Here is a 26,419-nt window from a genome sequence, read left to right as displayed (position 1 = left end):
TTGTATAGTTTTGACTCCTTTGTAGAAAAATTTTTTGCCCATATACATGTAGGTTTAATTTTGGGCTCTCAATTCTATTCCATTGGTCTGTGTATCTGTTTTTCTCCCAACACCATGTTGTTTAGATTATTGTCACTTTGTAGTATATAGGCAGTCCCCCGGTTATGAATGAAATTGGTTCAGTAGCTTAGAAAATGTTTAAGTATTTAGATGCACAGAAAAGTAAAAAGAAATACTATGTTAAGACAAACTTCTGTCCTAGTTGAATTTAATAGGTAGAAGTATCTGTTACAACTTACGTATAAATTGAACTTAAGAAAAATCCTACAGAACCTATCTCGTTAGCAACCCAGGAACTACCTATAATTTGAAGTCAAGGAGTGTGATATCTCTCACTTCCTTCTGTTTTCTCAACATTGCTTTGTCTATTTGGGGTCTTTCGTGGTTCCATACAAATTTGGTGATATTTTATACTATTTATTTTTAAAATGTCATTAGGATTTTGATGTAGATTGTAATAAATCTATATATTGCTTTGGGTAATGTGGCTCTATTAACTATGTTGATTCTTCTAATCCATGAACATGAACTATCTTTCAATTTTATCTTGTCTTTTTCAATCTCTTCTAGTAATGCTTTGTAGTTTTCAGCACATAGCTCCTTCACATCCTTTGTTAAGTTTATTCCTAGGTATTTACTATTTTTCTTGCAATTGCAAAAGTGAGTATTTTTTTATTTCTTTCTGTGAAATTGCATTGTTAGTATATAGGAATACAGTGGATTTTTGTACTTTGACATTGTAGCCAGCAAAATCATGTATTTATTGCTTCTAATAATTTTCTGGTGGTATTTTTAGGGTTTTCTATATAAAGATTCATGAAATATTATCCTTAATGAACAAACTAGATCAAATGGGAATAACTGATATTTAGAGAACTTTCACCTCAGAACATCAAATTATAAATTTCTTCGCTGGTGCACAGGAAAGATTCTCAAGAATAACCCATATGTTGGGACACCAAACCAGCCTCAACAAATTTTAAAAAGATGAAAATCATACCAAGCATATTTTCTAACCACGATGCTTTAAAATTAGAAATCAACTGCAAAAAGTAAAAATAAATAAATAAAAAAACACAAGTATGTGGAAATTAAACAACATGCTACTAAAAATAACGGGTCAAAGAAGAAACAAAAGGTTAGATCAAAAGATATATAGAGACAAATGAGAAAGACAACATAACATACCAAAATTTTGGGATGCAGTGAAAGCAGTAACAAGAAGGAAGTCTGTATCATTACAGGCCTAACTCAAGAAATAAGAGAGTGAAGAAGGCAAGCTTGGTACTCCCTTCATTACAATTAAACTACAGCATAATCAGAATTCAGAATAGTCTCAAATCTGGCTGAGTGGAAGTCCTACAACCAGGGAATTAAAGAAGGAGGCATGCCTGACCAGGCAGTGGCACAGTGGACAGAGCATCGAACTGGGATGTGGAAGACCCAGGTTCGAGGCCCCGAGATTGCCAGCTTGAGCACGGGCTCATCTGGCTTGAGCAAAGCTCACCAGCTTGGACCCAGGGTCTCTGGCTCGAGCAAGAGGTTGCTTGGTCTGCTGAAGGTCCACAGTCAAGACACATATGAGAAAGCAATCAATGAGCAACTAAGGTGTTGCAGCGAAAAGCTGATGATTGATGCTTCTCATCTCTCTCCGTTCCTGTCTGTCTGTCCCTGTCTGTCCCTCTCTCTGACTTTCTCTCTCTCTGTCTCTGTAGAAAGAAAAAGAAAAAAAGAAAAAAAGAAAAAAAAAAGGAGCCACAGCAAGACTGGGAGGAGGGGCAGAGACATGGAAGGGGATGGTCACCCCACACTCCCATGTTGTGAATAAAATCAGGAGGGACACCTTGGCTGTGGAGGTCACTCCTGAGGAGTGAGGGGTCTCAGCCATGGAGCAGACGCCCCCTCAGGATTACAGGGCTGGGAAGCATAGTCCCCCTAATTGTTAGCTGTAAACCCAGCAGGGATTGCAGCAAGGGAGGACAGAGAGCCGATGGAGTCCCACGCAGCTCCTCTGAAGGGCTCTCACACAGACGCACTCAGACTAGCCCCCCTCTGAGGTCCAGCACTAAGAGAGCAGTATGAAAGGCACCGGGGACATATGGGGAGGAAATCAACTGTTCACTATCAGAACAGGAGCTGGGGGGGGCGCTTTCCACTAGAAAGAAGGGCTGGCAGAGACCCCTGTTCCTTTGCTGAGCCCTTGACCGACCAGAGAGCTGGCAGGCAGGCACTATATCTGCCTCTCCATCAACCTCACAAACTCTGTTCACCATGCCCTGTTGATTCCCTGAGGCCCTGCCACACCCAACCTGCAGGCCCATTTAGAATCCAAGTACAGATAAAGAGCTTCTTAATAAGAACAACGCTATAGTTCATCACCACCAAACCAGTATTATATGAAATGCTGAAAGATCTTCTGTAACCGTTTGAGTAGTGAATTTTTTCATGCTCACTGACCCTTGGGAGTGAGTTTTCTTTTTTCAAAAAATGAAATTATTTCCAGTTATACTTTCATTAACTTAACATCATGTTTGTTTGATAAGCAATTTATAAAAACAAGATCAGACATTTGCCTTTTTTTAATGTGGCCTTACACATTTTTAAAGCCAAAATTTTTGTTATCTCATGCAATTCTCGCGTATCTCCCATCTGTAAATAAACACGTACAGGTTTGATCATACTCTCGATGGTCAGGAGGCACGAGGACGTACATGAATGTTCATACTAATCAAAGGGTTAAAAAGAATTTTATACAAGATAAAATATATGAACAATAAAATGACAATAAATACATATCTATCAGCAATTAAATCTGAAAACCCAAATAAGCAAACAAGCATAATAGAAACAGATTCACAGATACAAGGAACACTTTGACGATTGCCAGATAGAAGGGGGGTTAGGAGGGCTGCTGAAAAAGGTGAAGGGAGTAAGAAGTACAAATTGGTCATTACAGGATAGTCATGGAATATAAAGTACAGCATAGGGGATATAGTCACCAGGATTCTAATAACTATGTATGGTATCAGATGGGCGTGAGATTGTTTGGGATGATCATTTAGTAAGTTATGTAATGTCTAATGATTGAGATGTATGCCTGAAACTAATATAATAATGTACATCAATTGTAATTGAAATACAAAAATTGATGCAGAAAATAAATAAATGAATCAATACTTGATTGATTAAGGCAAAAAGATAAAAAAAAAAAAAAACCTGCAAAATTTATTCTCTGGTGCATTTGAGATATATCTCATTGGCATGTGTCCAAACTCAGTTTGGCTCAAATTAATACTTATACATTTTTTCTTAAAAAAAGAAACAAGAAAAACCTCCAGTAAACAATTCAAAGAACTATAAAAAGAGGAACAAATGCAGTCCAAAGTCCACATAAGAAAATAATAAAAATTAGAACATAATTGAATGAAACAGAAAACAAAAATACCATACAAGGGGCCCTGGCCTGTTGGCTCAGCAGTATAGTATCAGTTATGTACATGGGAGTCCCAGGTTCAATTCCGGGTCAGGGCACACAGGAAAAGTGACCATCTGCTTCTCCACCACCCCTCTATTCCTGTCCCACAGTCATGGCTCTAATGGTTTGAGCAAGTTGGCCCAGGGTGCTGAGGATGGCTCCATGGCCTTACCTCAGATGCTAAAATAGCTCAGTTGCTAAGCATCGGAGCATGAGCAGAGCATCACCTGGTAGGGGGCTTGCCCATCGGATCCTGGTCAGGGCGCATGCAGGAGTCTGTCTCTGCCTCCCTGCCTCTCAATAAAAAAAATATATAAAAATCATACAAAAAATTAATACAAGGAAGAGCTGGTTGTTTGACAATATTAATAAAATTGACAAATCCCTGGCTAGACTCACTAAGGAAAAAAGAGAAAAGACTCACATAAACAACATCAGAAATGAAAAAAATGAAGTTACCGCAGACATCATGGAAATCAAAGAAAGCATCATACTAAAATAATATATGCCACCAAATTCAAAACCTGAAAGAAATGGTTAAGTTCCTAGAAATATATAAACTTTCTAGATTGAATCAAAAATAACTGGAAAATTTAAATAGACCAATCAGCATTGAGGAAAATGAAGCAATCATCAAAAACCTCCCAAAAAGTAAAATTCAGAGATCACATAGCTTCACTAGTGAATTCTTCCAAACATCCAAAGAAGATTTGAAACTTATTCTTCTCAAATTCTTCCAAATAACTGAAGGGGCAATATTTCTTAACACATTTTATGAGACCAACATAACCCTGATAGCAAAACCTGGCAAGGACAACACACAAAAAAGAAAACTACAAACCAGTTAACATCTCTGATGGATACAGAGATAGAAAAAATCCTAAAAAAAATACTAGGATATCAAATATAACAATACATTAAAAAAAATACATCACAATCAAGTGGGTTTCATTCCAGGGACACAAGGATAGGTCACCATATGCAAATAGGTCAATATAACACAATACATTAACAAAATAAAGGATACAACTCATGATTATATCAATAGATGGAGTAAAAACATTTGATAAAATACATCTGCTTATGATTAACCCTATGAGTAGTACGAACGTTCATATACATCCTAGTGCTTCCTGACCATCCAGAGTATGATCATACAAAAATTTTGATTTTAAAAAAGTGTAAGGCAACATTAAAAAAAAGGCAAATGTCTGTTCTTGTTTCCATAAATTGGTTATCAAACAAACATGATTTTAAGTTAATAAATCTGGAACTGGAAGTAAATTCATTTTTTGAAAAAAAAGAACTCACTCCCAGGGGTCAGAGAGCATGAAGAAACTCACTAATCAAGGGGTTAAAACAATAAAATGGGTTATGGAAGCAACCATACCCAACATAATAAAAGCCATTTGACAAACCCTCAGCCAATGTCATAGTCAATGGTGAAAAAGTAAAAGCTTTTCCTCTAAAATCAAGAACAAGACAAGGGTGCCCATTCTCTCCACTCTTATTCAACAAGGTTCTGGAAGCCGTAGCCAGTGCAATCAGGCAAGAGAAAGAAACATAAGGACTCCAAATTGGAAATGAATAACAATGTTTTATATAGCCAAAATATAGTCATATGAAAGATATAGGTCAGTAGATGCTTAAGAACACGTAACAGAAAGGAAAATTTTACCAGATCCTAAAATGTGATCCAACTGACCCATTTCATTTTTAAGGTAAAAAACAGAAATTGAAGAGCTCTTACTGCAATTCAGGGCATATCTTCATAGCTAAATAATGAATCCCAGAAAAATATAATTTAAATATAAAAATACATAGATATATAGATGATGCTCAGCTTTGTACAAAGCCAGGTACATTTTCCTTTCAATCCTGTACCAGCCTGCAGGCCTGCTATGCTTGTAAAAGAATTTATCCTCAGATAACAGGGCAACATAGTTTATGACAACAATCTCCCTAAAAACTCATTAAAGTTTGTTCTCTTGAAGTGACATGCATTATCAGCAGAGATTAATCTGATGAGTCTTTAGGTGCGCTCCATTTTTAAAAATGCAATAACAGAGGGCTTTGTTGTCATCTGATGAAAATCAATTAGAGGAGGTAAGGCCACAAGGAAAACTGAAATCACTCATCACCCACCCCCGGCAGCTGAAATGATCTGTCTTCCAAGCTTGGATGATCAGGAGCTATAGTTATATTGCACAAAAATTAATTTAGTTTCTATATTCTGAACTCACTTTCCTTGTTCTGGAGGATCTAAACACAAATTACTTTTAATCAAGGTTGATATGTTATTAACACCAAGGAGGATCTTTGAAGAATCATTTTTTAAAAATCGACTTTTGCATTTTTCACCTGTGCTTGGGGTGTAAATATACGAAGGTAACACATCTCATCCTTACTTTCTGGATTCTTTGTCCACAACAAGACACTGTACTGAGTGACGAAGACAATAGATTCCACCAAATACAGCACACATCCTAGGAAGAGAATAGGAAAACGAGAATTAGGACTGAGTTGACAATTAAGGTAACATTATTTGTTTTTAAATAGCTTCCATTTAATAACTAGTCTTACAGAAAAAAAGGCTTTGATAACTTACTATCTCCTCCATTACAGTATTAAGAATATCTCCGAGCCTGACCTGTGGTGGTGCAGTGGATAAAGTGTCGACCTGGGAACACTGAGGTCGCCGGTTCAAAACCCTGGGCTTGCCTGGCCAAGGCACATATGAGAGTTGATGCTTTCTGCTCCTCTCCCTTCTCTCTCTCTCTCTCTCTCTCTGTGTGTGTGTGTGTGTCTCTCTCTCTAAAAAAAAACTGAATAAAGTTAAAAATAAAATATTTAAGAAAAAGAATAACTCCGAGATAAGATGAATAATATTTTGACACAACAGAAATCCTACTATCAAGAATATAGGCCCTGCCGGTTGGCTCAGCGGTAGAACGTTGGCCTGGTGTGCGGGGGACCCGGGTTCGATTCCCGGCCAGGGCACATAGGAGAAGCGCCCATTTGCTTCTCCACCCCCCACCCCCTCCTTCCTCTCTGTCTCTCTCCTCCCCTCCCGCAGCCGAGGCTCCATTGGAGCAAAGATGGCCCGGGCGCTGGGGATGGCTCCTTGGCCTCTGCCCCAGGCGCTGGAGTGGCTCTGGTCGCGGCAAAGCGACGCCCCGGAGGGGCAGAGCATCGCCCCTGGTGGGCAGAGCGGGGCGTGCCGGGTGGATCCCGGTCGGGCGCATGCGGGAGTCTGTCTGACTGTCTCTCCCCGTTTCCAGCTTCAGAAAAATACAAAAAAAAAAAAAAAAAAAAGAATATAATCTGGAAGCCTAGAATTGTGAACAAACCCTAAGTAAAACTAAGCAAAGCTCAGCTATCTACCCCCCAAACCAGCTACTGATGACCAAAGATACACAAGCATCTGCTAATCTCATGAATCCAAGGGCTTGTGTTTTAATGTGCACATAGGCAGGTAATAGGAAATTAGATAGTTTCTTTTTTTTTTTTTTTTTAATTTATTCATTTTAGAGAGGAGAGAGAGAGGGAGATAGAGAGACAAAGAGAGAGAAAGACAGAGGGGAGGAGCTGGAAGCATCAACTCCCATATGTGCCTTGACCAGGCAAGCCCAGGGTTTCAAACCGGCGACCTCAGCATTTCCAGGTCGACGCTTTATCCACTGCACCACCACAGGTCAGGCCTAGATAGTTTCTTAATGTCTGAATCTTTAAAGGGCTACACCTCAGTGAAAGGGTGACCTAGGGAAAAAATTCCCTTACTACAAGAGGGAGAAAATATTTTTTTTTCTTTTCACAGAGACAGAGAGAGAGTCAGAGAGAGAGAAAGATAGGGATAGACAGACAGGAATGGAGAGATGAGAAGCATCAATCATTAGTTTTTCATTGCGACACCTTAGTTGTTCATTGATTGCTTTCTCATATGTGCCTTGACCGCAGGCTTTCAGCAGAACAAGTAACCCCTTGCTCTAGCCAGCGACCTTGGGTCCAAGCTGGTGAGGTTTTGTTCAAACCAGATGAACCCGCTCTCAAGCTGGCGACTCAGGGTCTCGAACCTGGGTCTTCCGCATCCCAGTCAGACACTCTATCCACTGCGCCACCGCCTGGTCAGGCAAGAGGGAGAAAATATTTTTTAAAATATATTTTCTCTAAAGCCCTTAGTGAAAGACGATTTTATCTCTATTTATAACCAGCAGTCTGCCCTCACACAGGTTGAGGGTATGAAATTACATTATGATATGACCCAAGAAACCTTGACCAATAAAATACCATGGAAAGTGGTTCCAGGTCAGTACTACGCCCAGAGTCTTGATGGCAGAAATTACTAAGACTTCCTAAGCAATCTGACCTCAAATCAGGTCACATGATACTGCCAGAGATTGAGTAACCCTTATGACGAGTTTATATTCTAAAATTATACAACAGATGAAGAAACATATCTTATCCTAAGTGAGAATCCACAGACCTCACAAACAGCAGGATTAGACTCCCAACAACTTAATTCAGATGGTAGAGCTAGCAGACAGAGATTGTGAGTATATTTAAATGAAATGAGTTCAAAACATAAGAATAAAGGAAAGTCCAGCCCTGGCCAGTTGGCTCAGTGGTAGAGTGTCGGCCCGGCATGTGGATGTCCCAGGTTCAATTCCTGGCCAGGGCACACAGGAGAAGTGCCCATCTGTTTCTCCACCCTTCCCACCTCCTTCCTTTCTATCTCTCTGTTCCCCTCCCACAGTCAAGGCTCCATTAAAGCAAATTTGGCCCGGGCACTGAGGACGGCTCTGTGGCCTCTGCCTCAGGCACTAGAATGGCTCCGGTGCACGGAGCAACGCCCCAGATGGGCAGAGCATTGCTCCCTGGTGGGCATGAGGGTGAATCCCGGTCAGGTGCATGCGGGAGTCTGTCTCTCTACCTCCCTGGCTCTCACTTCAGAAAAATAATTTAAAAATAAATAAATAATGGAAAGTCCAGAGAGAAGGCTGTGGTCGGCTCAAGAGCACCCTCACCGGTGATGTTCACATTCTCATCTCCAGAGCCTGTGGACATGGACATGTTCCCTTGCACAGCAAGATATGTCAACTTAAGGAACTTGAGATGATGAAATTAAACTGATTATCCCAGTGCATGCAGTACCATCAGAAAGGTACTAAAAAAAGGAAGCAGGAAGCTCAAAGTGAGAGAAGATCTAAAGACGGAAGCAGAGACTGTGGCGCTAATGTCGCTGGGAGGTATAACTGGCCAGAGGACACAGGGAGCCTTTGGAAGCTGGAAAAGGCAAAAACCAGACTCTCCCCCAGAAATCCAAGAGAAAGCGCAGCCCTGCCTACCCATTTTAGACTTTGACCTCTATGACATAAAATAACAAATTTGTTTCCCTTTAAACTACTATGTTTTGGTAATTTCTTATGGCAGCAAGAGCAAACTAATACAAAGATGCATATATATATATAAACATGATCATGACAGTGGAGGCATTACACATCAGTGGGGAGAGAGCAGACCACCAAAATAATGTGTTTTTCGTTTTGTTTTTGTTTAGTGAGAGAGACAGAGAGAAAGAGAGAGAGACAGACAGACAGGAAGGGAGAGAGATAAGCATCAACTCTTTGCTGCAGCACCTTTGTTGTTCATCGATTCCTTTTTCATATGTCCCTTGATCAGGGGGCTCCAGCCGAGTCAGTGACCCTTTACTCAAGCCAGAGACTTTGGGCTTCAAGCTAGAGACCATGGTGTCAGGTCTACAATCCCACACTCAAACCTGCGACCTCGGGCTTTTGAACCTGGGTCCTCAGCGCCCCAGACCAACACTCTTTCCACTCCGCCATGGCCTGGTCAGGCAACAATGGTTTTGATTAACATGAAGAAAATAATTATATCCCTTTTTTACGCCATATTCAGAAGTAATTCCAGGTAGATGAAAGGCATAAATATAAAAGCAAAATTTTGCCCTGGCCAGTTGGCTCAGCGGTAGAGCGTCGGCCTGGTGCACAGGGGACCCGGGTTCGATTCCTGGCCAAGGCACATAGGAGAAGCGCCCATTTGCTTCTCCACCCCCCCCTCCTTCCTCTCTGTCTCTCTCTTCCCCTCCCGCAGCCAAGGCTCCATTGGAGCAAAGATGGCCCGGGCGCTGGGGATGGCTCCTTGGCCTCTGCCCCAGGCGCTAGAGTGGCTCTGGTCACGGCAGAGCGATGCCCCAGAGGGGCAGAGCATCGCCCCCTGGTGGGCAGAGCATCGCCTCTGGTGGGCGTGCCAGGTGGATCCCGGTCGGGCGCATGCGGGAGTCTGTCTGTCTCTCCCCATTTCCAGCTTCAGAAAAATAAAAAAAAATAAAAAGCAAAATTTTTACAAGAAAGTATTGGAGGATATATTTTGAGGCTCAGGGAAAAGAAATATTTCTTAAATGAGAAGCAAAAGGCAAAATCATCTAAAAAATTGAGAAAATGGAGTATTTTACAATTATAAACACCTGTAAAACAAAAGAAAATGAAAAGAAAAGCCACAGACTAGGAAAGATATATGACAATATCTTAAAAGTTTATACAAATATTTTTAGAATTTACTTCCACAGAATTAAAACAGTGTAAGTTAACTTCTAAACTTGTTGCTTGCTTTTGGATCATATATATATTATATTATTCTATAATATATTATTATATTATTATATAATATATATATTATATATTATTCTTCAATATATATATATATTATTCTATAATACTGTGAATTCACAAGAAACAGACGTGTCCTGAAAAACTTATATAAAATGGTCTATGCAGTAAACCTCCATCCATTTAAAAGTAGAAAAATAAAGAATCATTCACTTATTTAAAAAATTTTTTTTGACAGAGACAGAGTAAAAGAGAGGGACAGATTCGGATAGACAGGAAGGGAGAGATGAGAAACACCAATTCTTCCTTGTGGCACCTTATTTGTTCACTGATTGCTTTCTCATATGGGCCTTGACCAGGGGACTCCAGCTGTGCCAGTGACCCCTTGCTCAAGCCAGCGACCTTGGGCTTGAGCCAACGACCTTGGGCTTCAAACCAGTGACCTTTAGGCTCAAGCCAGTGACCTTGGGTCTCAAGCCATCAACCACGGGGTCATGTCTATGATCCCAAGCTCAAGCCGGTGACCCTGTGCTCAAGCTGGTGATCTCGCACTCAAGCCAGATGAGCCCATGCTCAAGCTGGCGACCTCAGGGTTTCAAACCTTGGTTCTCTGCATCCCAGTCCAATGTTCTATCCAGTGTGCCACCACCTGGTCAGGCTTAAATATTTTTAAAAAATAAATATATCGGTTGGAATAACAATTTAGCAGCATCAGGTAAAGTTGAAGGGGCACACATCTGCAGTATAACAATTCTACTGTTAGGAATAAATCTAACAAAACCTATTTTACATATATACCAGAAGATGGTATAGAAATATTTGTTGCTGCATTATTTTAGACAGTATAGCACAGTGGTTATGAGGAAAGATTCTAACTGCCTGAGTTCACTTCTAAGCTATTCCATCTACTGGCTGTGTGACTTTAAACAAGGTATTTAGCCTCACTCTATCCTATTTTTTCATCTGTGGGATGAGAATGATATTATTTATCTCAGAGTGTTCTTCAGGGGATTAAATTAATATTTGTAAAGAAGCCAAACAGTACCCAGCACACAATAAGAGTTACATAAGCATTTGTGAGTTAAGTAAAATAGGTATTATTTTATATAAATCACATGTGACCCAAATATCCATCAAGAGGAGAATGGGCAAAATAAAATGTGGTAGGGCCCTGACTGGTTGACTCGACGGTAGAGCATCAGCCCAGCATGTGGAAGTCCCAGTTTCGATTCCCGGCCAGGGCACACAGGAGAAGTGCCCATTTGCTTCTCCTTCCTTCCCCTTCCTCTCTGTCTCTCTCTTCCCCTCCTGCAGCCAAGGTCCCACTGGACCAAAGTTGGTCCAGGTGCTGAGGACGGATCCATAGCCTCCACATCAGGAGCTAGAATGGGTCTGGTTGCAGCTGACTGACACCCCAGATGGGCAGAGCATCACCCCCTTGGTGGGCATGCCGGGTGGATCCTGGTTGGGCACATGTGGGAGTCTGTTTTGTATTTTTCTGCTTCTCACTTCAGAAAAAAAAAAAAAAAGGTATATTCATATTTGTAATAAAGAATTTACCCTGGCCCACAAAGAGGTCTAGCCTTTGTCCTTGAGTTCTGGGGGATGATCTCTAAGTCCTTGGAATACCAAGCCTAAAATAAGTGCTTTGGATGACAGATCACCAGGCAGTCTAACAAAATGGCCACACTAGACAGTCTTCAGCTGGGAACTAGCCATGCTGGAAAAACCAACAGTATGATTTAGGTAGGAAGCTTCGGGTCACGTGGTATCAGTCAACTTCTGGTGAAAGTGAGAGTGATGTCAGCCTACTGGGCCATCAGTCATGCCTGAGTGATGGGGTTCCAATAGAAACTCTGGTCACTGAAGTTCAGGAAGTGTCCTTGGTTGGCCATGCTCTGCACACTGCCGCACATCACTGCTGGAAGGGCAGCACTGTCCTGACTCCCCAGGGAGAGAACAGCTGGAAGGCCCCCTACTGGCACCCCCATCCTCTATCCAATGCCCTTCTTCTCTTGATTGATTTCAACCCATACCCATGCCCTGTAATAAATCCTAAGTGTAAGTGCAACAGTTTTTAGTGAGTCCTCAGAGTCCTAGTCAACTATCGAACCTGAGAGTGTTTTGGAAAGTCCCCCAAAATTGCAGTTCGTGCCAGAAGTGTGAGCAGTTTTGTGGTGACTGTACCTCCTAAACTGTACAGTTGATTTAACCTCTCACATTGGACAATGGAATACAGCAAGCAATTTAAACGGGGGCATTTACAGCCCCATCTATCAACATAGATAAATGGCAAAATCATAAAAACTGAATGATAACAACAAATTGAGGAAGAATAAATCCAGGGCAGTGATTTTCAACCTGTTTCATCTCATGGCACACAAAATATGCATATATTTTTTGTCAGTCTGAGAAAAAAAATAGGTATGAGTTGGATTCATTCATTCAGGTCACTATTCCTGTGTTGGCTGTTGTCATTTTATTTTTTGTTTGACAACCTAAGAGAAAAGAAGTCAGTGTCCCTGACTAAATGGTCAGATATTGCATGTTTTAAAAATTCTTGCAGCAAACTGGTTGAAAATCATTGGTCCCTAGTAATAGAATTTATAGTTTCAAACCTTTACATGAAAAATACTATGTATCGTTTCTCCATAGTACATCTATATGTAGTAAAAGTACACAAACATTGTGGGGAATTGTCAAAACTAAGTTCAGGAAAGTAGCGATTTATATAGAAAGGGAAACAGTGAAAGTTACACTGAAGATTTTAATCGCTCTGTTTTAAAAATATATTGAGATCAAATACCGCAACATGTGAAGTTTTGACAAAAGTGTAACAGGTTACATGGCAATCTGTATGTTATTTTCTATCCTTTCTGAAATATCCTTAAAATGTTTCAGAAACACATAATAATAGTACAAACATAAATTTATGGTAGAGATAATTGAAATTATTTAAGTATCACATAATATCCCTTCTGTGTTTCTAAATTCAATCATTTTAGTGAACATGACTAAGTTAGGATAGAGGCAGTTAGGTAATAATTTCTCCTAGTGTAGAACAACAAAGAAATTAGTTCTTTTTTTCCATTTACAAATTTAGAATAATATAAGAAATGGCACATTACAGCATGCAAGCAAAATTTCATGTATCTAAAACTTGCAAATTTTACCCAGGACACCAGTTACAAGATATTGTCCCTTTCTGCTAATCTTGTTCACCAGTCACATAGCACACTATGGAACAATAGGTATTAACTATGCTGATAAACCTGGTATTATTTGAGATACTGCACTTGATAAATTCTAAACAGGGTTAGAAGAGTCATCTTTCTGTTGGACGGTTCACCTACATTTCCCAAATTGTATTCTGCCTATTGGTGGTAGTGAACACAGATAATCAGACCAACATTCACAATCAATTTCCTGTGAGACTGAAAGAGACCACACGCACACAAAATATTATTACTGGCCCACTAAAAATAAACAGGCTGAATGAGGTTAAGGCCCCCAAAGAGATAAGCAATTTTAAAATATGGACCACAAAATAAGTATTTTCATTTACCTAGGGATATTTTTTCATGATGTGAGTAGTAGTAGCACCACTGTTTACAACTTTTTCATAAGCGGCCATAGATAAGCTGTCTCCAGCTGCTAGAGTTTGGCATTTCAGTCACAACAGCCCCTGTTTATTTATCCACGCACACACACACATAGCAACCACACACCACAAAGGGCGGGGGGCAATTTTTAAATATTGTCCAGATTCCAAGAAAAGCAAGGGGATCAAGTTCACAATAGTTATACGTTGTATTAGGTTAAAAAAAAATCATAAAATGCTATGTCATAGACAATTGCAGTATTATCAAAAGCATGAGATATCCACTTAACTAAAATTAAATGAAATGTTCCAAAGACCTCCTTTCATAACATATTATTCTTTATGAAACAGACTGCTACTTTATCAAGTATCCTTTTGTTTAAAATACTTTTGTTTCTGTGAAGTTTTTAGGGTAAATGGAACATCTGTAAAATACATTTAAATAGCAGAAAATGCAAGAAAGGCATCTATAACTATTTATTTTAGTAAGCCATCAAAAACTACCTGTTTTTCTTTTTTTCTTTTTCTCTGAGAAAGAGAGAGACAGGAAGGGAGAGAGATGAGAAGCATCAACTCATAGTTGTGACACTTTAGTTGTTGATTGCTTCTCATATGTGCTTTGACTGGGGGGCTGCAGCCGAGCCAGTGACCCCTTGTTCAAGCCAGCGACCTTGGGGTCAGGTTGATGATCCCACACTCAAGCTGGCGATCTTGGGGCTTCAAACCTGGGTCCCAGGTGGACACTCTATCCACAGCACCACCACTGGTCAGACAAAAACTACCTGGTTGTCAACAACATGATTTTTTAAGAGTGGACATATGCCAAATAGAAGAAACATAAGAATGTAAAGAATGTTAAGAACTGTTCTGTGTGGATGATGGTGAATTTCATACAAGAGGAAGTCCAATGAGACACCGTCATGCTAATCCAACAAATGTCTTCATTTTCAATGAGAACGTTGGAAGTCCTCTGTGATCTTGGAAAGATGACTTGATATCTATTATAATTTCTTGCACCTGCATAAGCACACAGCTGCATGTGCATGTTTGCATACTACTCTTCACTGGCTTTCCCTGCACACCAGCAAGGGGTGACACTTGCTCTCTCTTACCTTTGTATTTTCCTCAAGTACCGTAAGCCCAAGTGACAAAACTCTTTGGCCTGTAAAAACTGCCAGGCACAATGATGGGATAAATAAAGACTCCTATGTGTACTATTCTTATCAGTTATTGTCATACTTTGCCTTTGTTGTGGTTGGTTCGGGGTGCAACTTGGCAGCAACGAGCCACTACGGAAACCTTCAGTAGGTGGGTAAGGAGTCCAGTAACAAGCAGTCACTGACAGCTGCATGCCGAATGCAAAGAGTGGTCATTTCCAGAAGAAACCAGGAGTGAGAGTGACAGAAGTGAGGAGATAACTTGGTCACACTGGTCTTTGGGGCACACAGCCAATAATGACAGTATAAATATCCATCATGGTGAGCTCTGAGTACTTACACATGCCAGAGGCTTGACCCATGCACCCTGTATCTCTGTGAGTCAGACATTTACAGATTTGGAAAATGAAGGAAAGAAAAGTCACAAGGGACTTGCCCAAGGTCCTGTAATAAACTGTTATGTTACTAAACAAAAACTCAGGCAGCCTGGGCCCAGAATTTTCTCGGCTAGCCATACAAACAGCCTATCAGTAGCATCTTTCTTTTATTTTTAAAGATTTTATTTATTAATTTTTTTAGAGAGGAAGAGACAGAGAAGGGGGGAGGAGCAGGAAGCACCAACTCCCATATGTGCCTTGACCTAAGCCCAGGGTTTCTACCTGCGATCTCAGCATTCCAGGTCTGTGCTCCATCCACTGCGCCACCACAGGCCAGCCTCAGTACCAGGCCAGCCTCAGTACCAGGCCAGCCTCAGTACCATCTTTTTGGCATTACAAAGGAAAACAACATGGAGTCAGGTGGTCAAACTTGCTCTCAGTACTGACCAGTTGCAAATATTATTACAAAGAGTAAAACAATGCCTCGATTTCTCCACATTCTTGTCTCCCAAAAGGCGCGTTGATTCTCTACCTATACATGCTAAATGAACTACGTGCAACTTCACTTTATAAAGAATATTAATTCAGAGTAAGACTAACGAAGGAAACATTCACCTTCAAAGTACCTACCAAATTATACGGACTTTGCAATCCACATTTTAAAAAGTGAATTGCAAATAAATTATTTTGGTAAGAGGGAGATTTTTCAACAGAGAAAGTGCTGTTAGCAGGAAGCAAACACTTGAACATGAATTTTCGCAGGTAATAGGCTCCACAAGACATATGTTTTCTTCCAGGACCTTAAATGGTAGCATGCTGATCCAAAACACACCTTCAGTAATGGACAACTGAACTGGCAGAGTGGGTGGACACTGCGGAGGCTAAAATGCCCAACAGGGCAGCCCTGTGCATTTCTACAGAGCAGCAGGGGGCCTAGAGGCCAACAAGTAAACACTTCCAGGATTTAACTAAAAAAAAATATTTACAGTAGGTTGTAATACGAAAAAAAAATAGTCATTACAGAAATGCATTTGGAACACTATCGAATGCCATTAAAAACCAAACAAACAAAAAAGAGAACTGAGTGGGCGCTGGTCATCGTCACTGTGCCTTAATGACATCCCAGCTTAACCTGCACTGCTAAAGAAGTACCATTCAACAGTGACTAGGCACCCTATAGCTTTGTGAGAGACAAGAAAGCTTCAGTGATTATATCTACCTGCATGAAGTTCAGCTGTGTTACTTACTTGTTAACTATATTCCGACATATACTTTTTTCAGAGTATTGTATTTAAAACAATACACTGCCTGAACGGTGGTGGCACAGTGGATGGATCATCGACCTGGGACTCTACCCAGCTTCAAAACCATGAGGTCGCCTGACCAGGCGGTGGCACAATGGATAGAGCGTCAGACTGGGATGCAGAGGACCCAGGTTCGAGACTCCGAGGTCGCCAGCTTGAGCACTGGCTCATCTGGTTTGAGCAAAAACTCACCAGCTTGGACCCAAGGTCTCTAGCTAGAGCAAGGGGTTACTCGCTCTGCTGAGGGCCCACAGTCAAGGCACATATGAGAAAGCAATCAATGAACAACTAAGGTGTCACAACGAGAAACTGATGATTGATGCTTCTTATCTCTCTCCGTTCCTGTCTGTCTGTCTCTATCTGTCCCTCTCTCTGATTCTCTGTTTCTGTTAAAAAATAAAAACAAAAAAACCATGAGGTCACCAGCTTGAATGTGGGATCATAGACTTGACCCATGGCCACTGGCTTAAGCCCAAGGTTGCTGGCTTGAGCCCAAGGTTGCTGGCTTGAGCAAGGGGCACTGACTCGGCTGGAGCCCCCTGGTTAAGGCACATATGAGAGGCTATCAATAAATAAGTAAAGTGACACAATAAGAGCTGATACTTCTCATCTCTCTCCCTTCCTGTCTATCTGTCCCTCTGTCTCTTTCTCTCTCTTGCTAAAAACAAACAAACAAAAAAAACCCATACACTGAAATTTCTATTATGTGTACGCAGTGCCTACAGGTCTGAAAAAAATGTGCATGGGACATAAATAAATGTATGTGTTTATTTTTATAATACATAAATAAATGCACACTCCAGGGAGTCCCAAAAGTCTTACTGCTATACACACACACACGTTTTGTTTTGTGTTTTTTTTTTTGTTTTTTTCCCGAAATTAGAAGCAGGGAGGCAGTCAGACTCCCGCATGCACAGACCTGAATCCAACTGGCATGCTCACCAGGTTGTGATCCTCTGCCCATCTGAGGCTCTGCTCCAATGCGGCTGGAACCATTCTAGCACCTGAGGCAGAGGCCATGGAGCCATCCTTAGCCCCCAGGCCAACTTTGCTCCAATGGAGCCTTGGGTGCAGGATGGGAAGAGAGAAAGAGAGGAAGGAGAGGGGGAAGGGTGGAGAAGTAGATTGGCGCTTCTCCTATTGGTGCTTCTCCTGTGTGCCCTGACCAGAAATTGAACCTGGACTTCCACATGCCAGGCCGATGCTCTACCGCTGAGCCAACCGGCTAGGGCCTCGCACCAGTTTTAATGTTATATAAGACATAACATTTTATGAGTTACATCCTTACATTGTATATTTATATCACTACATCATGTTTACTGGCTATATATTTATATTACTTAGCGTGTTTATGTACACTAACATCTCTTTTATTTCTTTCTTGGTATCTGGTATCTTTTTTCTAACTGGATATAGGGGGTGGGGAGCGACTGAACGGTTGTTGTCAGAAATGAATGACACATATTTGCTCTAGTCGGGCTGTCTCCTGGGAATGCAAACGTGGACAGTGTTAAGTGCCACCCTGGTCTCCACTACCCACCAAGCCCAGAACCCTCTACGACTCAAACTAATGTCATCCAGCTCAGCACAGATTTCCTATTGCCCCAAACCAAATGTTTTCTGAAGAGCAAGAGCTAGGCACTGGCCAGGTAGCTTGGGTGATTAGAATGTCATCCCAATATGCCAAGGTTGCAGGTTCTATCCCCAGTCAGGGCACATACAAGAATCAAACAACAGATGCATAAATAAGTGGAACAATAAATTATTTCTCCTCTCTCTCCCTTCCTCTTTCTCTAAAATCCATAATTATTAAAAAGAAGAGTAAGAGCTAAACAAGGGGTAATGACACCTGCAGCCCTAGGAAACAGTTATATATTCATAACAATTCCAAAATGGAAGCCTACCAGATATTGGTCACGGTGCTAGAACCCAAGAGAACCTGTTTGGCAAGCAGTAATCACTGAAACTAAAAGGTCACTAAAAGTCACGTGTATAATCTCAGTTCCAAAGTACTGAGAATCACATGGACATCAGCTCTTGGAGTTGGTTATCAAATCAATACAGACAGTCGACTTAGAAGTCTCAGAGACTGCGCAGGCATCCGTCCTGCTTCCTGTACTCATGACTCTGCTTCAGTTCTCAAGACCATAAAATGGGGATAAGAATACTAATACCTATCTCACTGAGCTGTTGCATAGATATTGTAAGTCCATGCATATGAAGTGCTTATTCTGTCCCTGGAACATCATAAACGTTCAATAAACTATAGCTTTTGTCAGTTAGTGCCTTCTATTGCAAAGGGGCCAATGACTACAGATTGTACCAAGTATGTGGGCTTTGTAGGCAATGTTGCTGTGACTGTGAGACTCTACCCACAAGCGTTCAAGGCCTAGTTTCTCCTAATATAATCAACTTAGGCACCTGGTGGATTCAAATGCCCTCCCTGCTGGGAGCTGTGAAAGTTCCAGAGAGTTCCTGATGCTGATAAGACAAGCACTGATGTTAACTTCTTCCCAAATATTTATGAAACTGGTCCTACTATGTACCAGATGTAGTTCTGGGCACCAGGGGTACAAAAGTAAACAAGCTATATACTGTCCTTGCTGATGTATATCTCATCTCGTGTATGAGAGAGAAAGTAAATCAGAAATGGAATAGTTGACAGTGATATGTGTTCTGGAATAAAATAGGATAAAGTGAGGGAGATACAGAGATCTGTGTGTCACACAGGGTGGTTGGGGAAAGCCACTTTACTGAATTAACATTGGAGCTGAGACCTGGTGACGGGAGAAATCAAGCATGTGAAGAGATCCAGAAAAAATATTATAAGCAGAAAGAAAAGCAAACTGGAGAACTTGGAGGTGCAAACTAGCCCAGTGTATCTGAGAGAGAGCAACACAGCACTCAGGGCTGGAACCCAGCAGAGAGGCAGAAACACCATCCGAAGTGTTGGCCCCTTTCTATAGAAGGCGCTAACTGACAAAAGCTATAGTTTATTGAACGTTTATGATGTTCAGGGACAGAATAAGCACTTCATATGCATGGACTTACAATATCTATGCAACAGCTCAGTGGGATAGGTATTAGTATTCTTATCCCCATTTTATGGTCTTTAGGGGTCACAGAGACACGGGCCTGACTGTGCAGGTCTTCAAGGGCCAGACCAAGAGCTTCCAATTTTATTCTCAGTGGAATGAGAAGCCACCAGGAGGTTTTAAGCAGGGCAGTGACATGATCAGATTTGCACAGAAATTTTATTTATTTACTTATTTATTTTTTAAGTGAGAAGAGGGGACTCCCGCATGCTCCCAACCAGGATCCACCAGGAATGCCCACTAGGGGGCGATGCTCTGCTCATTTGTGGTATTGCTCCATTGCAACTGAGGTGGAGGCCATGGAGTGGTCCTCAACACCCAGGCCAACTTTGCTCCAATGGAGCCTTGGCTGCAGGAGGGGAAGAGATAGAGAGAAGAGGGGGGGGTGGAGAAGCAGATGGGTGCTTCTCCTGTGTGCCCTGGCCTAGATTTGAACCCAGGACTTCCACATGCCATGGCAATGCTCTAACACTGAGCCAACCCACCAGGGCTTACTTTCATATTTTTTTAACCTTCGTTGGTTCGTGTCTATTCACACAGTGAAATAAAACGAATAGCAGACATTTGTGTCCGGCACATCCTAGGAAAGGGCTGCAAGCCCTCCCAGTTTCAAGGTTAATAGTACTGGCCTGGGACTGAAGTTAGAGCTGTCAGCCACGATTCATCTAGGCCTATGAGCAAGACTGAAACAGCTCAAAGCAACTAACTAACTACTGCAATGCACTAGATTCACAGAAGCTATGTATAAATCACAGACTTCACCCTCTGTTAAGCATAAGAGACAAATGACATGAAGTGCAACTAGAGAAAAATTAAAAACTCCATTACATGGTAGAGACTAGAAATACACTGCAAGGGAATTCAAAGGACAGAGTGGTCAAGATGTGTTAAGATGATAAGGAGTTACAGAATGTCAGAATTGGGACAAACCTTTACAAGCACTTGTTACAGAAATTCAGAGAGGTTAAACTACTTTCCTAAAACCACAAAGCTTCCAGCAACCAGGAGTAGTGGAGGAACATCTGATGGTTGGGCCTGAGTCAAACCATGAAGAGGAACAGGCTAGAATGTAGGGGGCAGGGGCAGGGGCAGCTTCTAAAAGATAGGAAAATGAAAGAAAATGCAGAAAATTAAATGTGCACAGACACCTGAATGGATATTCAAACTGAGAAATAGCAGTTGCTGAAGGATAAAATGATTATTGAATGGGGTTAAAAAGTAGGTGGAAGTAGCCTGCCCTGGAATGCTGAGGTCGCCAGTTCGAAACCCTGCACTTGCCCAGAACAAAGCACATACAAAAAGCAACTGCTATTAGTTGATGCTTCCCGTCCCCCCAACACCCACCTACCTTTCTTTTTCCTTCCTTCCTTCCTTCCTTCCTTCCTTCCTTCCTTCCTTCCTTCCTTCCTTCCTTCTTCTCTCTCTTCCTCTCTTTCTCTCTCTCTCCTCTCTCTAAAAAGTCAATAAATAAAATCTTAAAAAGAAAATTAGATGGAAGGGCCTGGATCGTGACAGACAGAATGCCACTGGCAGTGACACGGTAGCTCAATGCAGAAGGCAGAGGGTGGGTACAGAGGGCTCCTGGGTTAGAGCAGGAGCCCAGCCCGGGCCAGGGCGGAAGGGTGGACCCAGAAGAGGGCCTAGCTCCAGAAACTGAGAATAACAGTAATGCAGACAGAGTCAAAGGCTAATACCTGAATTTCTAGGCTGTCCTTCTGTGAGAAGAAACATACCACTGGAATGCTTATTGTTTCCCCTAAGGGGTGTTCAGTTTATAGAACAATTCAAAATGCAAATGCAGCTTGACCAGGCGGTGGTGCAGTAAAGTGTCGGACTGGGATGCGGAGGACCCTGGTTCGTGACCCTGAGGTCGCCAGTTTGAGTGCAGGCTCATCTGGTTTGAGCAAAGCTCACCAGCTTGGACCCAAGGTTACTGGCTTGAGCAAGGGGTTACTCGGTCTGCTGAAGGCCCGTGGTCAAGGTACATATGAGAAAGCAATCAATGAACAACTAAGGTGTCGCAACGAAAAACTGAGGATTGATGCTTCTCATATCTCTCTGTTCCTGTCTGTCTGTCCCTATCTATCCCTCTCTCTGATTCTCTCTTTCTCTGTAAAAAAAAAAAAAAATGCAAATGCAGTCTTCTGAAGTGGTATCTGCCTGGTGTAAATTCACTGTGCCCCACAGTTGCTATTTGAGTGTGATGCAATGAAGAAGCATTATGAAATTACTACAGTAATTTTTTAAATCTCAATTCGGTGAAAGACAGCATCCACTTCAATGTACAAATAAAAATTGCCCTTTGCCTACCACAAAAAATTGCCACTGGAAGCCCATGCAATAAAGTCGCCGGTAGATAAGTTTTGTATAATTTCAGTTAAAAAAAAAAAAAAGAGCCCTGGCCGGTTGGCTCAGTGGTAGAGCGTCGGCCTGGCGTGCAGAGGTCCCGGGTTCGATTCCCAGACAGGGCACACAGGAGAGGCGCCCATCTGCTTCTCCACCCCCCCCCCTCTTCTCTGTCTCTCTCTTCCCTTCCCGCAGCCAAGGCTCCATTGGAGTAAAGATGGCCGGGGCGCTGGGGATGGCTCCTTGGCCTCTGCCCCAGGCGCTAGAGTAGCTCTGGTCGCGGCAGAGTGACGCCCCGGAGGGGCAGAGCATCGCCCCCTGGTGGGCAGAGTCGCCCCCTGGTGGGCGTGCCAGGTGGATCCCGGTCAGGCGCATGCGGGAGTCTGTCTGACTGTCTCTCCCCGTTTCCAGCTTCAGAAAAATACAAAAAAAATTTTAAAAATTAAAAAGTAAAAAGACTCCTGTGGCATTTACAATCTGGGTTGCTGGCTTCTCTGAAGAGAAAATCGGGCAATAGGGAGCCTGCAAGTACAGACCAGGGGTTGCATCCCAGCTGCTCCGTGTAGCTGCCTGCTGCACTCATTGCAATCTCTACGTTTCCATCGGTCACTAAGTTTTCTTTTAATATTTTTCTTTATCTTGTCATGTATGTTCTATGTTAAATGACTATTATTCAGGATGTTGTACATTCAAGTCTAAAAGAAAAGGAAATCAGTCAAGGAGAGCAAAATGCAAATATTTTTGTTTGTTTCTTGGGGTTTTTTTGTTGTTGTTTTTTCAAGTGAGAGGGGGGGAGATAAAGAGACAGACTCCCGCGTGCACCCCAACCAGGATCTTCCTGACAACCCCCATCTGGGGCCAATGCTCTGCCCATCCAGGGCCATGCTCTCGCAACCCAGCTATGTTTTAGTGCCTGAGGCGGAGGCTCCATAAAGCCATCCTCAGGGCCTAGAGCCCATGCACTAAAACCAACTGAGCCATGGCTGTGGGAGAAGTGTGTGGGGGGAAGCAGATGGTCCCCTTACCTCCTGTGTGCCCTGACCGAGAATTAAACCTGGGAATTCCAAACGCCAGGTCAATGCTCTAACACTGAGCCAAACAGCCAGGGCCCAAAATGCAAATATTAATAGAACTGGTAGAAGTCTAAGAGTGCCCATTCATTTTGTCAACTATAGAAAATATGGGAAAAGGAAAAGGTATGTGATGCTTTGAGAAGGCCACAATCTGTTTTTCTGAGTACAGTAGGATGCTTCCATTTCAAATTGACTATAAAAAGTAATGGAGTTACTTTGGGAAAACCTGTGAATTTAGAATGATCTCAGCTTCTGTATTTATTTACTTATCTACTTATTTTTTGTGACAGAGAGAGACAGAGAGAGGGGCAGATAGGAACAGACAGAATGGAAAAGAGAGAGATGAGAAGCATCAGTTCTTCGTTGCAGCACCTTAGTTGTTTATTGATTGCTTTCTCATATGTGCCTTGATGGGGGGGGGGGGGCTCCAGCACAGCAAGTGACCCTTTGCTCAAGCCAGTGACCTTGGGCTCGAGCCAACTACCCTGGGCTTCAAGCCAGTGACCTTTCAGCTCAAGCCAGCAACTATGGGATAATATCTATAATCCCATGCTCAAGACAGCAACCCCACACTCAGTCAGATGAGCCCGTGCTCAAGTTGGCGACCTTGGGGTTTCGAACCTGAGTCCTCCACGTCCCAGTTCGACACTCTATCCACTGCACCACCCCCTAGGGGGTCAGGCTCAGCTTCTGTTTTTAGATTTAAAATAAGATCTCATCTCCATGAGATGAGAGCAAGTGATAAATCAAAGTTTAAATCTTACTTTTAATTCCTCTTACTTACAATGTACACCTCAGTTACATAGCATTTAATACAGAGATATCCTTTGTAGTTTTCTTACGTATGAGAGAGCTAAGAATGAACAAAATGAAAATACAAATGTGAAAACTAAGCAATGATCATGAGAAATTCCTAGCTGGGTCTGCCTAATGACAGAGAGTAAAGACAATTTTCCTCACTTGTGAACATGTCTGTCAAAATCAGAGGGAAAAAGAGAAAATATCAGTTTCAATGATACAAAATAAAAACATCACACCTGCACATTAATTTAAAAAGACAAGTTGTTTTCTAACTATAAAAAGTCTTAAATTTTTTTCAAAAACGAATTCACTATGTTAATAGGCTCTGACAGAGCGTAACGCTTGGCTGCACAAAGCTGTACCTAGAGCTTGTTTCTAAGGATCAGCAACTATAGGGCACGAGCGAAAACACACAAAGCTCAACTGCAAAGAATTTCCCAGATTCCCACTGTAATTAAAGTTAAAAAGAACGTGGGAATCCATGTAAACAGTTCCTGAGAAATATGAAGACTGATCTAATGAGATGCATTTTTTTCTGTAAGTTTCAAATATTAAACTGCCACTTCAATTACTTGTTTATAACAAGCTCAAGCAAAATTCACAAAAACAACAGAACATCCATCCAATATATTATTCAGATATATATTTGGAGTAGAACCAAACTCTGATGCCATTAATCCCAAACAACAGACGTTTAAAGCAATAGAACTCTAATTGAGTCTGCCTCCAAGGATGACTCAGATTTGACTAAGAGAGCATGCCAGCCCTGTACTCAATTTGAACTTTGCCCTGGTGACATCGAATTGTATTACAGATAAATTAACAGTTGTGAACATTTTTGGCTATAGTACCACTATCCTACATAGCCTTTAAAAAAGCAATTTCAGTGCCTATCAACGTAGAAATCAGAGGCTGCATTTTTTAATACAGCTGCAAAACAATAGGACCCATTAATAGCTGAACTTTTGACAGCAGTATTCATGATGATTTATGAGTTTGTGTATAATGTGATTATTCTATTAATTCTGTTGATTACTGCTTCAGCTAATAAAGTGAAGGTCATTTCCAAAATAAATCTTCATTATATTTCACAGAAAGTAACTGCCTCCCACTAGTTGTGTTTTCTTTAATTAAAAACTAATGTAACAATAAGTAAAACAGACTTTAGGGTTACTGCATCTGTTGTTACAAGAGAAGCAAACTGTGTAGATGTAATGTTCCCAAGACAAATCCAACAAAACACAAAGTAGCTCTTCATATTTTCAAAGTAGAACTGATACCTATTCATTTATATACAAAATTTGAAATTATAAGGATAAAAACTGAAATATATTAAGGCTTTAGAATTTGAAAACAATCTTTGAAAATATTCACCAAATTCATAAATATAAAATGTTAAGGCAATGGTTTCCTTCTAAAATTATGTATGTGAGATTCTGTATATGAAAAATGAATAGTAGGTCGATGCCTTAACCTGAGTTTTTCCTAAAGGTGATAAGAGACTTTCTCGGCCTCTTAAGAAAAATACTGGGCACCAGGCCCTGAGAGCTTTGGAGGGAGATCAGAGGAAAAGTGGCAAGGGCTCACATTAATATATTATTCTCATTTAAGCTATTTTTACACAGAGAACATTTTATGTCCGGATTTAATGCTTCATTTCATTATTTTTTTGAAGTTCTCTAGACTCTAGACCTTCTGCTGAGGTCCCATCATCAAAGCCATTGAATCATACAACTACATAAAACCAATAAAGCAAATTAAACATGATGTGTATTTCCCCACAGAAGTAAAGTAATCCTCAAATAAGTAGTCATATTTCAAAAGCTGGAGCATTTGAAAGTAAGAAATTTGGGGGGCACAGCGATGTTGTAAGAAGCAGGTAGCAATGATCTGCATGCTTACCAATGGCCTCAATTGGGGTACTGTAACAAGTCCCACCCCCAAGTAACTTTGTCATTGTGTCTCAGTCAGAGGTACCTTTCTGTATTTCAAAAGATCCCACCTTAGACCTCTGATACCATTCCAGCGGCTTAGAAAACTCTTCCCTTAAGTCTTAAAAGCTTATGCCATGCCATCATATTCTGGTGTCACGACATGCAACTGCCAGTCTCCTCAGTGGCCATTCCTGATCATTAGAACATCTGAAGTGGCACCTCTGAGCCCCAACAACAGTCACTTCCTGCCATATCACCCTATCTTTCCTTCATGCTACATATCACTCTCTTAAATAGCTTATCTATTGCCTCTCTGTCCAACACTCTTCAACATCCCTTCCCAACTGGAAACTGTTTTCAACAATGTATGTCTAAGACACACAGAAGTTCATATAAAGCAGTCTGACCAGTGGTGGCGCAGTGGATAAAGCACCGACCTGGACCACTGAGGTCGACAGTTCAAAACCCTGGGCTTGCCCAGTCAAGATACATATGTGAGTTGATGCTTCCTGCTCCTCCCCTACTTCTACCTCTCTCTCTCTAAAATAAAGAAACAAAGTCTTTAAAAAT

At 41.4% G+C, this 26,419-nt stretch overlaps 1 protein-coding gene across 1 annotated transcript in view; it reads right to left on the bottom strand.

The window, feature by feature from the left end:
- CHM (CHM Rab escort protein) overlaps positions 1-26,419 on the bottom strand; it is a 190,573-nt gene that overhangs the window by 53,819 nt on the left and 110,335 nt on the right. Inside the window, exon 9 of the mRNA XM_066248947.1 lies at positions 5,944-6,021. Within this exon, the coding sequence (XP_066105044.1) occupies positions 5,944-6,021 (78 nt within the window). The remainder of the gene's footprint in view (positions 1-5,943; positions 6,022-26,419) is intronic.

This window comes from Saccopteryx bilineata, chromosome X (genome assembly GCF_036850765.1).
Source record: "Saccopteryx bilineata isolate mSacBil1 chromosome X, mSacBil1_pri_phased_curated, whole genome shotgun sequence".
Classification (NCBI taxonomy): Eukaryota; Metazoa; Chordata; class Mammalia; order Chiroptera; family Emballonuridae; genus Saccopteryx; species Saccopteryx bilineata.
Note: the sequence above shows the minus strand (reverse complement) of the source record. Positions and strands in the feature narration are given on the sequence as shown.